The 17,183-nt window shown below is 39.4% G+C and overlaps 1 protein-coding gene across 1 annotated transcript; it reads left to right on the top strand.

The window, feature by feature from the left end:
• Positions 1–321: 321 nt before the first annotated feature.
• On the top strand, positions 322–1,828 carry LOC120574924 (G2/M phase-specific E3 ubiquitin-protein ligase-like). Its single transcript, XM_039825444.1, has 3 exons — positions 322–417; positions 1,303–1,499; positions 1,641–1,828. The coding sequence occupies exons 1-3, from the start codon at positions 377–379 to the stop codon at positions 1,811–1,813; spliced, it is 411 nt and encodes a 136-aa protein (XP_039681378.1). The 5' UTR covers positions 322–376; the 3' UTR covers positions 1,814–1,828.
• The last annotated feature ends 15,355 nt before the right edge of the window (positions 1,829–17,183 follow it).

The raw sequence follows: 17,183 nt of genomic DNA, 5'->3' as shown, positions 1-17,183 counted from the left end.
ACTCTTGCCTGTCTTCAAAACTTGAGAGCCGTGATTAAGTGTGGTGAAGCCACATATTTGTTTTTATATTTCTGCAATCTGTGTGATTTGTTTCTGACTTTCATATGAATGTTTAAACCAGGCTTGGTCAGTGCTAAATATACTACTGTGATTAAAGGAGTTAAATAAAAGATGTCATTCATATAAATTCATACATCACCTAATTTCATCATCACATACAGGCCTGGCCTCCAGTAAAGAACAGTTTGTTGAATATATCTAATCTTGTGTTGTTCATACTATACAATGATTTATTACAGATTATCTGGCCAATGTTGGGTGTCTAAGGCCTTTGAAACGCATAGAAGACAAAGATCTCTTGGTGGAGGATATCATCATGTTTCAGCTGGTTCATCGAGTTAGTGGAGCACTTCAAAGGTTTGTGTCACTCAATTTTTTAGCAAACAAAATTAACCCTTCTAAGGTGTTCATATTTTTGTTCCACAGCCAATGTTCCCGGGTCTGGTGGACCCACCACATTATTAGGCTTTTAAATCAATACAGCCATAACAAATTATGTAAAAAGGTTTACTTAAGCTCAATTACCAATGATATATACATCATTTATGGTTCATATTTGCCATTTACTCCTGTGAGATCATATGATCATGATTTTGTGAGTAAACAAGGAAATTCAATTATAAAAAAGGTAAAAAAAAAAATGGAAACAAGATTTTTCATTCATTATCATCAATCATTATCAGAACAGGTGAAAGTACTTGAAATGTAACAATTTTGTAACTTTGTGTGAGAATAGCAGGTACAAAGTTTCATAGCACCTACAATTATTACACTTGGGTCCAGTAGACCCGAACACCTCATTTGTATTAGTTATGTGTAGGGGGGTGTACCGTGTACACTAATTGAAAATAAGTTATTTTTTATGTTCTTCAAAGAAAATGAGCCAAGGCCAATGAGTTTGAGTTACAAGAAATAATAAATAGCATCATTTGTGGGACAATGGGTCCCACAGACCTGAACACCTTACAAGGTTTAAGAATAATGAAAGATTTTAACATATTTTTAAAAGCCAGTGTACAACCAAACACTCCGAATAAAGACTTGCATGTATCATATAAAATCTTAAATCTTAAAATCTTAAAAACGTAAAGAACATCACGTTTTAGATAGTGGTCAAAGACAAGGCCTTGTTGCATAATCAAAAACTGAACTGTCTTATAAGTCATCCCTTTCATGTGCTGTGTGATAATTTATCCAATTTGAAAAATGATATTTGTATCTTCTCATGATACATTTTTACAGGTTCAGGGAGGGGATGAAGACCCTTGGTGTTCTTGATGCAATAAGAATGCACCCAGATGCTTTCAGACTGCTGTTTTGTCACGAGCCATCCCCACTCACAGCTGATGTACTAGAACTGTCAGCAGTGGGCAGGAACAAAAGAAGGGCAGAGGAATGTGTGGCTGCATTTTGGAGGGACTACCTGCTGGATGTTGAGGGTAAGTATTATTGCTAGTTATGGAATAAAAATCTTTTCATATGCCCTTCTGTCTGTCTTTGTCTTTCCCTCCTTTTTAAAAGTTTTCTACATGCTAGGTTTAATTTATTTTTTGGTGTTCTTTGGTGTATTTCTTTTTCAGCGCAAGAGGGACCCTTGCAACTTGGGGGTATCCTGGCCTTTGCAACGGGAGCAAATGATATTCCACCCCTGGTCTTCTCTCCACTACCTTCAGTGGTTTTTCTCCATGAGCTGCCCCTCAGACAAGGCCGTCATTTACCCACCGCATTAACTGCCTGCGGTTGCCAGTCCTGAAAAAATTCGAGGATTTTAAGGAAACTATGGATTCTGCATTAAAAAACACTCAGGGATTTGGTCAGGAATGACTTCCAAGAACTCCTTAATATACATTATTAAAATCTGTTGCCTGTTGAACTTGACTAAATTGAAGAGGCATCGTTGTCAATAACTCACCATTTCCTAATACATTATTAATGTCTTGTTTAAACAATTGAAAATGGAATAATCATTTGACTGAAAAGGAAACTTGTCACTGGCCTTTTATTAACCTTTATTAATTGCCTTGACACTAATGAAGTTGCTCACTGATAGAGTTCACTAGGCTCCAAAATAATTGAATGTCATTGGCTAGTGGGTCTACAGTTTCTAGAATTCTGTTCATAACTGTTTAATTGAAAATAAAGTCATTTTCTGGAACAACAACATTGAAGTCTCAAAATGTACTTTGGGGGGGGGGTCTTCATTCATTTCAGCGTTGTCACTCCTAACTAAAATGTTCTGCATTGCCTCTGCACTGTTAGTACGGAACCCCCGGGCCGAGCCTGTAAAAGATAGAAATTAAGGTCCCGTCGTGTTCGGACAAAGATCTTCAGCTCTACACCAAAGCTTCCCTGATTGGCATCCTCTTCCAACTGCTGGTTAATCAAGAGCAAGAAAGAGATTGTCAGAGTATAACCATTGAGCTCAGAAATTAATCTTTCCAAAATGACACTTTCATGGCCCAAATTGTCAGTTTCCCTCACAATTCTCTGAACACACCACAGTGTATCAGTGAAAAAGATAGCAATGTTTTCCTCATAACCATATACTTCCACAAACAATAACTGACCTTAAAAAAGAAACTAAATAAAATAAGAATAAATGTTTTTGTCCAAAAAGGTTGTTTTTTCCTTAAAGTTTCTGCTGCTTGATTTAAATGTTCCTTGTTCCTCTGAGTTGGTGCTAGCTGTACTTTCAAAGCAGCAGCCCACCAGATAATGATAATTTAAAATGGCCCCCTTTAGCCAATGAGGAAGTGAGAATTTAAACTGTTTTCCTGATTGATCAAACCAACTTCCTTTTCAACTATACTCTCTACACACACTACTATACTCTCTCACATACACTACTATACTCTCTCACATACACTACTATACTCTATCACATACACTACTATACTCTCCTCTCACACACTACTATACTCTCACATACACCACTATACTCTCAATACGTATGTAACTCGCTGTCAGCAATATGTGCCTTCTTCATTAACCAATAAATGCAGCTGCTGTCATATCGCGTCGCAACCAGCCAATAATAAATGCGCTATTTGTCAACATATCGCGCGCGCTAACATTAATATGTCGCGTGCTGGCTATGTAATAATGCATGCTGATAATAATGTCGTCACGTCGCTGTCGCTATCAAATGCCGCCTTTGTCGCTCATCGCATTGCTGGCGTATCGCGTACTGGCTGTAATATTAATATATCAGGCAACAATATGTCGCGTTGTTGGTAATGATGGCAGCGTATCGCGTACTGCTATTAATAATGGCGGCTGTAATATGCGTGGTAACGGTATTAATAATGGCGTGGCTGTTAATAATGGCGTGCATTTAACGGCAGTAATAATAACGGTAATAATAATAAGGTGGCTTTGTTATTAATAATGTCAGGTGGCATTGTAATATCTCGTACGCTGCTATCGTGCGCTCTTCAATAATATCGCGTGCTGCTAATAAATATCGCGTACTTTCTTCGTAATATCGCACGCGCTGCTGTCATCGCGTACATTTCACTAAATATCATCGCGCACGCGCTGCTATTAAATATCTGCGTGCCTGTTATTAGCCATCGTGCGGTGCGGTGAGATCGGTTAATGATGATTGGGTGTTGTGGATGCTCGGATCGGATAATCAATCTTCGGGTCATGGATGGTCGATTGATGAGATCGGGATGTCGGATTATCTCGTTATCATGGGGAGGGATATGCACCGCACTATGCCCTGCCACCTGCCATCACGCGCCTGCCGCACGCACGTACCGCCGCATCACGCGGTTCATAATCGCACCTGGAGACCTGCCGCACGTACTGCCTGAACCCCGCCACGCAACGTACATGCACTTGCCGCACGCTCACCTGCGTTCTGATCTCACCTTCCTTCCCTGAACTCCATGTCCAGTGTCAAACCTGAACTCCATGTAAATAATCAGTAATTTAAGCATCATAAACCTACCAGACTCCATGTAAATAATCAGTAATTTAAGCATCATAAACCTACCAGACTCCATGTAAATAATCAGTAATTTAAGCATGCTAAACCCACCAGACTCCATGTAAATAATCAGTAATTTAAGCAAGCTAAACCCACCAGACTCCATGTAAATAATCAGTACTTTAAGCATCCTGAACCCACCAGACTCCATGTAAATAATCAGTAATTTAAGCATCCTAACTCCGTCAGATTCCTATTCGTTTTCTCTCTCTCTCTCTCTCTCTCTCTCTCTCTCTCTCGCTCAGTGACAGTGTGACCTATGTATCTACTATCTGTTATTCGGATGTGCACCAAGTAGTAGGCACACTGTCAAAATTTCTTCCGGAACTTTCTAGTTGTTGTTTAAGTTTGTTAAAGGTTAGGGGAATGTAAAAAGGAACGTTAGGGTAACGTTCCTTGAAGGTTGCAACGTTAGGGGAACGTTCCATAAAGGTTACAACGTTAGTGGAACGTTCCATAAAGGTTACAACGTTAGGGGAACGTTCTCTAAAGGTTGCAACGTTAGGGGAATTTTAGGGGAACGTTCTCTAAAGGTCTAAAGGTTGTGGGAATGTTCGGAGAACGTTCGATGTAACCAAAAACCAACTTTCCATTACAACCAAAACACAACCAAAACCTAACCAAACCTAACCTTCAGGGAACGTTTGCGCACCCAAAAACGAACGTTCCCAGAACGCTCTGGGAACCAAAAATTGTTAGCTGGGTTAGACTGCTGAGCTATGTGTTATTTAGTTTTCCACAATGGCACGAGTTCAAATTCAAGTTGTTTTATTAATTTATTTTCTACTTTTAAAAGGGCTACATAGTTTTCTACGTGACATGTGTTTATTTAAACAGGCTCTGAAGATGAATAGGTGTATTTAAATAAAATATATTATAGACATTATAACAGGAAGAGCAACGCTGTCTTCCTGTTTTCCTTAACAGCAAGCCACATTCGAAACGCGACTGACAAGTTTCCTCTGACAAGACTCCAAAGACAAATCAGAGAGGTAAACGTCGTTATGTTTTAACATTTTAATGACAACTTAACAATGTAGGATTCTCGTAGGGTACAGATTTGATCATTGGCAAATTATCAAAGATGTTTTATCAGTATTAATATAGTTATGAATATGGTTATTAATAACTTTATCAAATCGACAAACAATCAAAACGGGGCACCACCCTGCAAGTCAGGGACCAATAATCAAACTGTGGAACAGTCTCATTTCTGTGGTAATCCTTTAAAAAGGAAATAAAGGAAGGGGTGAATCCAAGCACGGACCTGATCGACCAGCAACTATTACAACACGTACACAAATAATCACAAGCAACTGCTAATTAAGTATAATAAGATTTATTAACGTCACAATTATCAGTAGCTAATCAATAATCCTTCAATAATAAACTTATATATCTTTTACCATATCACAACCAAAACAAAGCAAAAACAAAGCAGCATGTGTCATGGACACGTCTGTGTGTGTGTGTGTGTGTGTGCAGTGGTTAAATTGGCTTTTGTAGGGAGGGGGAGCCCTTATTTACGGGGAATGGTCGTCATTCAAAATCGCGCCGTAAAATGACTTAATGTGTTTTTACACCAAAGGGGCACTTTTTCCAGTATTAATGTGTAAGGTAGGGTTGATTAGTTCAAACAAAGAGAAATACTTTACAATTCACTTACTTTATTATTATTTCTTACCTTTTATAGGCTAATGTTAACAGGCGCGAACGGCAGTTTCACCCTTGGAAAATGTATGAAATTGAACATGTTTGAAAATATTGGTTGGCAAATATGTAAACATCTTTTTAAACAAGAAAATTATGTTGATTTAAGAGAATCAGAAACCACTATTATAGCCTTTTTAACAGTGATTGGCTTGCCCAGCTTGTTAATAGCCAGTGTATGTTCATTTTAGCTTCCAGTTTGTTAGATGGCACCAACATTTGGTCTAATCATAACTGGCCTGGCAACCCAAATGCCAAGGTTTTGCTTACAGATTTGTGTGCTGACTTATGATGTGGGGTCTGGGGGTCCTCCCCCAGAATTTATATAGCATTAAACACTATATTTCCTGCATTTTGGGGAATTTGTATGCATCTACTTCTACCTTTTTCTGAATAAATATGCCTGAAATATCTTTATGTAAAGGGAAACATTACAATCCAAAAATAAAAACATAATGGAAAATATTGCAGTAAGGCTGTCAGGCATTCTGTATTGCATTCATCTATTTATTCTCCTTTAGATCGACTTTTCTAATTATATCTGAGTCAGCACACATGTAGCTTAGGCCTAATTTATTCTTCCCTCTTTTGCATCTTTTGTTGGGGAAGTAACCTCTGTAAATGTGCATATGACAACTTTTCACCTCAGTGATACATTATTCATTTAATAAATCCCTGGACTGTAATATTTCAGATGTTTGAACAAGATTTCTGCTCATGTCCAAAACTTGAGTTGACTTGTGCACATTCAAAATATAACTCATCCCACCTGTGCTCTCTGAGATTTGGAGGAGTCGTGATATTTTGTGAAAAATAAAGTTATAATAGGCTATTAGCCTACAAGAATAAAGTCACTATATTTCAGAAAATAATGTACCTGCACCGTAGTCTGCTGCGCATTACGCGTTGGTCTGCTGATACGGTAGATCTCAGACCGTCTGACAGACATAAAAGCCGTTTGAGACGTTTAGGGAAGTGGCTGTACGCTGCTCTACATCGGAGGTGGAAACCAAAACTTTATAGCAGAAATGCACTGAGCACAAACGCGACACATTTGCCGCAGCATGTCGCCAGCAGAGCGCATCCATAAACCTGAAGCTGCCCAGCTTTTACAGCGAGAATGGGCACAAAGCGGCGTCCAGTTTCATATTTGTCAGTCAACACTTCAAAATACATTTGGGGCTGAAGCCCCGGCAAAATGTTTGATGCTGAAGGAGACGGAGCTGAGCTCCGGCAGGGTGTATAGTGGACCTGAGGAGGCGGAGCTGCGCTCCGGCGCACGCTCGACCTCTAACTTGGCTAGCCTGTGTCGTGTGTGTGTGTGTGTGTGCGAAGGAGGAGGGCGGTGTCAAGTGTAATCCTAACACAAAAACCAAACTGGCTACTCCTGTGAGCTGCACAAAACTATTTAGCCTCAAGAGGGCGGTAGTGGTGCGCGTGCCGCGGGGAGGAGCTGAAAAAGCCGAGGGGGTTGCTAGGCGCACGCGCCGCGCTTAGCGTATGCTAGGTCATGTGTTAGCTCTGTACAAGGTGATGCCGACTCCGCTGTAAGGCTAGCCTACAGCGTTAGCTCGGGAGCTACGCGGCTAGCCTGTGTCGTGTGTGTGTGTGTGTTAGTAAGAGGAGAAAGAGAAGAAGAGTAAAGAAAAGAGGCACTTTGATCTTAATTATCGATAATGACCCAGTTCCCCTCAGCCACTCAGTCCTACAGACTGAGACTTTTGGTTTTGCTGAGGAAAACGTCACTATAACCACTCCAGTAGCTAACAGCTGATTTTTGTGAGTTTCTCGCCGACAGTAATTAAAACTCCATGAAAGGAGTGACTTAAGCTGGTAGCAATTACGGTTTTAAACCAGCTACTTAACACAACATAAACCAACGGTATAATTGATCGATTATACATTCACAGAACAGATTAATAATCACATATGGACCAGTACATGATTAAATCAGATCACATTAATGGCAACAATGGTAGCGAACCCTTTGCCCATTAATAAACACACTACTTATCTCTGCCCAGACGTCAGCCTTTTTTCAGTCCGTTTGTTCCTGTCCATAGGTTTCCACAGAAATGAAACAGAACGGGTTCCCTAGCGCTCGTCAGCAGCCACGGAGAAACTCCCTCCAAAACGGCAGCAAGGGGGGCAAGTTTAGTCGACTTTGAGAAGAAAAACGTTGTTTCCTTCTCACTGCAGTTATGAAAAACACTGGTGCGTTTTTCATAGGATCCTCCGAAATTAAATCCACTTTCTCCAGAAAATAGAAGTTGAGCACAAGCGCTTGCGCGCCTCCTGTCAGCAACGTGAGTTGCAAGTGAAGACGAGGGAGTTTCCTAGGATCAGGTTATTTATAGGTTAAGACCCCCTGCTGTGTTTATGGTCCCGCTGAACCAATAGGAAGACTCAAAACTCTTGATAGGGTGAAGACTACAATCTTGTAGTCCTTTGACTTCCTGCCAGTTGTGAGGTGTTTCCCTTCTGGCTGGCACTTTCGCATAGAGGTGTGAATTAACCAGGCTTTGGGGTTTACATACAGGCCAAGATTCCTTTGTCTTGGCACATGTGTGTCCTGTATCCAGAGGTCAGTTTAATCTGAGGCCTTTTGGTTAAAATCAGGTTTAACCAGACTCTTGGTCCCCAACAACAAAAAGGCATTGACGCGGACAGCTACATATTCTCTTCCCATTTTCAACAGCTGTCGTCACTACGATAACAACAGACGCATTTGGCTGACGGTCGGCAGTTAACATGGTCTCTCATTAAACCAAAACACCGGTGCTCCATGGTGCTCCGTCAGATCAGCGGTAGTTCGTGGTTCAGTTATCCGAAAATAGTTGACTTTGAGCCGGGTACAGAGCACCAAGAGCTGCCGGTCATTTCGGCGGAGATTACCGTTAAGTACGTAATGAAACGACTAGTTAAGAAAATAACTAATATTAGCCACTGTCGCTGCCATATTGTTTGTGTATCTCCATGGCAAACGCACAGGGGGGAGGCTGGGCCCATTCAGAACTACGGGAGCCCAGATGGGACCGTCGGCCAATGTTAAGGAGGGGGCCCCAAACAGACGCTTAGTTCGCTTATGCCTCGGGCCGGCTTTGTATGCTGGCAAGTGGTTTGATGCTTTTTGGGGTCTAAATATTTGCTCCTCATTTGCATAAAGTTGTATCCAGCCTGCTTTATGCAAATAAGGATTGAGGGGCTCAGCTCATCATCTCTCAAAAATTTATGAAAATCTTTTAAACTGACCGTTGTTGATCTGAGATTCAGCAGCTGTAGACTATTTCTCACATACAGTGTTTTCAGTAAACACATTTGGTTGAACTGCTTTTTGTAAAATAAGACAAAGTTTTCCGAACGATCCGCCATGTTGGTCTGTTTTAAATTGAACCAATGGCGGTGGTAGGAGGGGGAAGCCCGTTTTCTTTGCTTGTCAGTGGTTATTAAAGAGAAACTGTTAACTGATGGTTCTTGTCCACAGTGGCGTTTTTTCACGGAACGGAACAGAACCAGAACCGTTCAAAAAGTGGGCGCTCCCTGTTGAGCTTTTAGCGTGAATCAGTGAATAACTACACATGTATTAAGTTGGGATATTCATTTCAAAATTAGTCTTTTAACCAATTTATTAATCAATAAATAAACTTGTAGTCGTTAATGGGGCACCACCTCGTTTAAGAGCAGAAGGAGCTCAGATTGAATGGATTAAATCAAATCTAAAGTATTACGTAATTTAATCACTCATTATATTCAATAAATATGGTATTTTTATCAATCTCAAATGAAAAGCCGTGAATTTCGTAGCTGTATATTGACCCCATATTCTACTCATGAGTTAGACAGACAGACAACGACTATATCAATAAATGGAAGGGATTTATTAATCAGATAATCAGAAGAATAGCGTAGAATAACATAACTAGAACTAAGGCAGCAGAAATGAATGAGATATCAACACAGACTACCTGTTGAAGTCAAACTGTTAGTGATGGGAAAATGATTTGAAAAACTATTTCGTTAAAATTAATTTTAACTGAATTTAACATGACTCAGCAGAAGACTCAGAATGAGACATCAACTTTAACCCTTGTGTAGTCCTCAGGTCAAATTTGACCCATTTTCAAATTGTTTTTGTATCAGTAATATGGGTTTCGTTGAACCAAAATTCCCAAAAATAACTTGGATGCATTGAAGATCTTCGCAGGTAAAATTAATGATTACTTTCATTGAATGTTTTATTACATTTTATAGCATTTGACAAAAAAATGTTTTATGGTTTCTAAACACTATCCTGACTAAATGTTGACATAAACCAGTTTGGGATTCACTCAACATCCTTTGACCTGCTTTTTCAACCCACAAATAGGTACACGTCATATAAATTAGGTTTATTGACTATGTATGAAAAAAAGTACAAGGACAACAAGTTGACAGTCGACGGGAAGGCAACACAAGGGTTAAATCAATCAGCATGTTTGATCTAGCCTACTTCTGTCAGGTTGGTCTCTCTCGTCTCTGATGGCGACTCACAGAAAGAGCAAAGGTTTGGTCCTCTGACGATCCGTGTCCACCAGTGTCCAAATCAACGAGCCACGTCCTCACTGGCCATCCAAGATGAAACTCCAACATTTATTTGGATCCTGTTTGAACTGAGCCATGAATTACACATATGATGTTTGTCACTTTAAAAGATAACTTAGCAAGTCAAGAAACCCTCAGTTTGTTTGTAAAAGTGTTAAAGTATCAGACTGTGAAAATACGTCATTAGAAAGACTCCACACTTCAAAGTGTCATAGCTGACGTCCCTCTGAAGCTATGACGTCAGTGTGTTTGGTAGCGGGATGTAACGTTACTCACACGAGCAAAGGATTTCTTTCTCTGGGTATCAGGCAGCAAAGGTGGAACAAGACCCAGACTCAACGGGAACGTTTGAAAAAGTAAGAAACAAGCATTTATTCTCTCATCTTAGTTAGAATGTTTCTATGAGTTTGTATTATTCTTAGAATAACATTCAACACAGAATGACTACAGTTAGTCCAGTGCACCCCCCACATCATATGCAATAATAAAATAAAATACTCTTTCAATTCTTCAGATTCAGCATCAGCTTTATTGGCCAGGTTTGCGTAGACAAACAAGGAATTTGACTCTGGTAATCTTTGCTCTCAAAGCACAACACTTAACATATTAAGAATAAAAACAGAGATCACGATTGTTGTCTGTATTGTATCAGAAAATGATCTCTTTGGAGAATCATAATCTAGCCAGGATTCGGTCTAGCTGGGAGGACCAGGTGAGAATTGATCTGGGAGAGTACTGGGAGGGTGCACTGAAGAGAGTCAATTCATCTTCATCCTGTGCCCGCTTGGCACTTATTCAGTTTAAAGTGCTACATAGAGCACATTACAGTAAAGCTAAGCTAGCTGAAATATATCCAGGAGCTGATGCAAGCTTTAGCAGGTGTTCTTTTTCCCCTGCTAATCTTACTCACGCTTTTTGGTCCTGTCCTTCCCTTGAAATATATTGGTCGGGAGCATTCAAAATTTTATCTGAGGCTCTCAATATAACCATGGAACCGAACCCCTTGATTGCGATATTTGGTATCCTCTTAGAAACCGTTACTAGAGCCCAGTCCGATGTTATTACATTTACCTCTCTGCTTGCCCGCCGTAGAATCCTTCTAGGGTGGAAATCCACCACACCTCCATCGCTAGCCCGATGGCTGGAGGATGTTATGCTTTTTCTTAAGTTAGAAAAAATTTAATTTACACTGAGGGTCAATGAAAAACTTTTACTTGAGATGGCAACCCATCATTACCTACTTTCAGAACTTAAAGTGATGGTTCGGAGTAATTCACCCTATGGTCCTTTGCACCATGACCTCGAGCCAAACACCCCCCCAGACGCTTTTTTCACCTGGGTCTAACATTGGGAGAGTTAGCGTAGAGTAGCGTTATCAGCTGAATAGCTTAACGCAGGGGCTAACGGACCCACGTTTGTATCTCGTAAATTACCCCACTAATAATGCCCGAAATGATACCAAACGTCTACAAGTAGTACAAATAGGTTATGCTCTCATAAAACGATGGATTGGAAAGTTTGTAAGTACACATCAGTATTCAGCTGATAACGCTACTCTAGCTAACTCTCCCAATGTTAGACCCAGGTGAAAAAAGCTTCTGGGAGGGTGTTTGGCTTGAGGTCATGGTGCAAAGGACCCTAGGGTGAATTACTCCGAACCATCACTTTAAAAGGACTGGAGTCCGAACCCATATGATCTACCTTGCACTTCCACATTTTTAGAATATAAAGAAATTGTGTACAGTATAACACTACAATATAATGGAAGCAATAGTGCAGTATCAGTCAATAGACTGAGATTTAGGATTTAAACATGAGTACAGTGCAAGGCAGATCAGTGCAATGGTAATTTATAACATAATGTTATATATAATGTTTTCTTACTCACTTGTTCTCTTTTTCTTTCAGGTTTATTTCAGAATCCACCTGTCAGGTAAGTATCTTCTTTATTTACATTTTGTACAAGCTGGCTCAGGAGGAAGTGAAGTGAAGTTTCTGAATGTTAATTTGCTCTTTTGTTTAGAAGAACAACTTACAGAACATAGATGGTAGTGTGAGATAGTGTTAATTTTGTCACCTATTTTTAATTCAGTCTTAGTCTTGTGCCAAATGTCCTTGTTAGTTTTAGTCATATTTAGTCATTTACATATCTTTTTTTGTTAGTCAAGTTTTAGTCGACTAAAAGTCTCGTCATTTTAGTCTAGTTTTAATCAAAAGAGAATTCAATATATCTTAGTCAAGTTTTAGCCTAAACATTTTAGTCTTTTTTTTAAATAACAAATTATTTCTGAGATTATTTCTGATAACCATTTCAGTCAAAAAGTTAATATAAAAATAAATTATATAAAGTTATATAAATATCGAGCCTCTTCCTTATTTCACCAGTAATTTCCTGTTAAACGACAAAAACAACCACTGAATAGGAAAATGGTATTTTACAATAACATTGAACACAGCACGAGGCTGGCGAGGCGAGTTTGAAGTGAACGCAACATATGTGTTGTTTTTCAGACAACAGCAGTGGCAGACTGTCGTACGTCAAGTTAGAATCCTCTCCAGAACTCCAGACAAACTTTACACCGTTCAGCTGTCAGCATTTTAACCGTGTTTACTCCAGCTGCTAGCTAACGGTAGGCTAACGTTACCTGCTGTCAGGAGTAGTGTCAACTAGCTAACGGTAGGCTAATGTTACCTGCTGCCAAATGTAGTGTTAACTAGCGTCCCGTGCACCGATGTTTCGGTTGCCTCTAACGTCCGTTTAGGAGCATCAGAGAGAATCACAGTCATTTAAGTGGCACCGAAATCCACGTTGCTATTCGGTCCAGTAGATAACGGTCATTAAGGCACTGGGCTGGGCCGTATTAGCACCGGGTCTCGGTACCCAACCCTAGTAACAGCTGAATATTCTATCTCATGATGGAAAAGTAGAGACGATTGCAGACGAAAATTAAGAGAGATTTTGTCATAGTTTTTATTTTATGCCAAACATTTTAGTCTTGTCTTTTTTTCGTCAACAATAATGCATGTTAATTTAGTCTTAGTCAGCGTTTTTGGACATTGCCGCAGTCTCGTCATCGTCTCGTCTTAGTCATGGAAAAAAAGGTCATTGACAAACATATTTAGTCTCATCTCGTCTGACGAAATTAACACTAATGTGGGACAGACATCACAGACATTGATTAATAAGAGATGACTAAAACTTGACTAAGATACCTTGAGTTCTCTTTGGACTAAAACTAGACTAAAATGACGAGACTTTTAGTCGATGAAAACTTGACTAACAAATAAAGATATGTGAATGACTAAAACTAACAAGGACATTTGGCACAAGACTAAGACTAAGACTAAATTAAAAATAGGTGACAAAATTAACACTAATGAATACTCTGTGTGTGGTTTGAAGAATACATGCAGCCAGAGGGAATTCCTCTCTTTGTACCTCAATGCAGATGCTTCCTGCTGATAGTGAAGTTAGACTTTAGGTAAGCTGCACCTGCAGTACAGCTGCTGGCTGAATGAGAAACTGCAGAGCGGCATGAGGACATTTAAACAAACAGCAGCAGGACAGGGGACAGTTGGACTCACCTGACTGCAGACAGGACCCTCTGTGGAAGAAGGGGATGAATAATCCTGCCAGCTGTCTGAGATCTCCATGCATCCTCTTTCATTTAAGCCCCGATGTGCAGAGTCATCACCGCTCTCTTCTCACCATCACTGTCAAGCTGCTGGGAATAAAACACACTTCCTGTCAGAACATTCTAAATAAAACTACTATTCACCAACACAGGTTGTAACATGTTTTAGTACTACAACCTAAAATACAAGCCAGCAGGTACACAGAGCCGGAGCAATACATTTCTTTCCACCAAATCCACTCGTCTGTGCAAACATACTTGTCAATAAAAATAATTCAGATATATATTTAACGTCTGTAATGTGAAAAACTTAGGATTGTAAAGACTGACGATGACAATCTTTTCAGGACTTTTAGTAGAGGTCATGACATGTAAGTAAAGCTAATTGGTTCATTGTTAGACTTTACAATCCTGAGTTAGGGGGGTGCAGTCTTATTTTGGCATTAGCAGAGACTGCTGGAATAAGACTGCACCCCCGTAACACATTACATATGTTAAATATCTTTACACAGACATGTGGATTTGGTGAAATAAAAAAGTATTGCTGCGTCTTCAAGTTGGGTACAGTCCTATCCTAGTCATTTTTAATATAGATAGAATAAAACATCTACTCTTTAGATTGTCAAAAAACACTTACAATCACAAAACCGGAACAACTAGTTATTAGGGGTCGGGGAAAAAAATTGATACAGCCAAGTATCGCGATATTTATGTATACTGTATCGATACATAGACGCAGAATATTGATCTATTATTATATATGTGTTGCTCACTTTGTCTGCTTGACAATCCCATTTTGCAGCAATAAAACTGAAGTGATAAGAAACAGAGAAATGTATCTTTTTAGATAAAACAGATGTTTACAAAGTTTCCTTTTGGGGACATCATTTGAAATTGGGAAACATTTCCAGGTAATAAAATTAAAATAAAAAGGTAATAAATTGTAATATATTGCAGGATATTGCATTATGTTTAAAACGGCAATAACATCGTATCATGACATAAGTCGTATCGTGAGGTGATTCCCACCCCTACTAGTTAATACATAGAACATTAATCAGCAACTATTTAGATTATTTATTTTAATCAGTTAACTTAAAACAGGTTTATGAACATATTTGTTATAGTGTTTAACATGTTTTATTGCAATTGTCTACCACAAAAATAAATTTTAAAAATCAGCAGAACCACTAATGAGGTTAATTTGTGATTCTTTGCTCATTTATTCCAAATTTATTAATTTAATTCCACTTGAACTCATGTCATGGAAATGTATATGTACCAATCTCTTGCATAGTAAACTGGGTTTGGACGGTCCTGTCCATGGTGAGTATTTATAAACCTTACTCACCCTTCGTGTTGCTCTTTTATTTTGAAGGTAACTTCCCTGTTTGCGGTCCAGCCAGTGTGGCTAACTGTGGCTAGCTTGGTGCAGCTCTACTTCAGTTCGCCATGTGAATAGTGCTCTTTTTCTCCAGAGACATTTCCAGGACAGGACACCGGGCAGCAGCCGGGACTTATCGACCGCTTGTCTGGTCAACATGAATATCTTCTTCTCCCATTACTGTCCTGAATGATGCAGGATAAACACTGATGCTACGTTTCCACGTGGCTGGCTATTTTCATAAAGGGACATTTCAACCTCTCCATTTTCAAAAATAACATCATGCACAGCTGTCAGTTTTCAGTTTGTTTACATGTACCCGTATATTTATGCCATCAATACAGTCAAGAGCACGCCAAACCTGTAGGTGGCGGTGTAACGAGAAGCTCAAGCCCACGTTAGCCAATCAGAATCCCGAAAATAGCAACAACAGCAACCAATCACTTTCTCTCTCTCTCGGCTGTCTAAACCTCCGTTTGTCTCAGTTTACGTACAAACGAAGATTTAAAAAATCTTCACTCTGGCCGGAGTTTTTAGGAAGACTCGGTTTCAGAGGAGGATTCTCCGTTTGCGTGTAAACGAAGGGTACAAACAAAGGGAAATGTCTCCGTTTGTAAAAACAACCATGTACGTGTAAACAGGGCCTGAAACATGTCTGTTTAGTTCCATCTCCTCCCACCAAACTCCATTATAAATCTAACAGTATAATGTTGCTGGACATACAGACGTGTAAACATTGTTAAACATGACAAAGGCAGAAGAATTATGACCAAGAAAGTCATAAAAAATCAAGTCCAGGCACTCAAGGTTGGTTACAAAAAGTGATAAAAAGGCCTTTATTAATTAAATAGGGCACGACATTAAAAATACACCAACGCGTGTCGGCTTGAGCCTTCCTCAGGGTGTAGTGACACAAAGGGAACATCGGAGTGATTCTAGCTTGCAGGTGTGTATAGGTGAGAGCATGATATGCTCACCCTGTTCTCCAGGGGCATAACACCACAAACCCAATACACAACAAAATGCAGCACTTAGGCCCCCATCTTCAATCAAGCAAAATGCAGAGTACAGCCAGCAAAACATGGCAACATATGCTTCAGTGTTTTTAGAAACATATAAAGAGGATGGATGAATCACAAAAAAAAATTGTTAAACATGAATTTAAGTTTTTCTTATGAATTGTTGCTGCTTTCTGATTAATTTAGCATAGCTTTATTTAAAGAACACTTTTCACAGATAGAATCATAATGTGCTTTACATAAAAAACATTCAAGATAATACATATTAAAAACTAAGTAACACAAAACAAAGTGAAGTACAAGTAAAAAGTAATTCATGGAGAACAGACAGTTTAACTGCTGTACTTCCCCAGATGTTGTCTATCTAATCTTTATTTTGTTTGTCAAAGAGGACACTATGCTGTGAGATCTAATGGATCCATACCCACATTATTGTGTGACAGTATGAACAGAGATTGACGTCTGAGAGAATCTACTGATTGCATTAAACAAAAGTCTGTGTAAATATGATTTATTGGCACAAATTATTCATGTTTGGTCTGTAGTGTGTGATCCAGCTGATATTCAATCAGAGTTTCTGTCCACAGGAGAGACTCTCAGTCCTGCAGAGGACACAGAGACACTGAGGAACCAGAGGGGACCCTAAACCCAGGATAAAGAGGTTGAGTGAATGTGGTGTTGAAGGTGTGGAGGTGGATCAGTGCCCTTACCAAAAAAAAGTATACTTCAAGTTCATTTTATTAAGTAAAGTTCAAGTATATTTCCCAAGTATACTTTACATAGTAAGTATACTAATACCA

This window comes from Perca fluviatilis, chromosome 15, assembly GCF_010015445.1.
Source record: "Perca fluviatilis chromosome 15, GENO_Pfluv_1.0, whole genome shotgun sequence".
NCBI lineage: Eukaryota > Metazoa > Chordata > Actinopteri > Perciformes > Percidae > Perca > Perca fluviatilis.
This window is presented reverse-complemented; position numbering and strand designations above follow the sequence as displayed.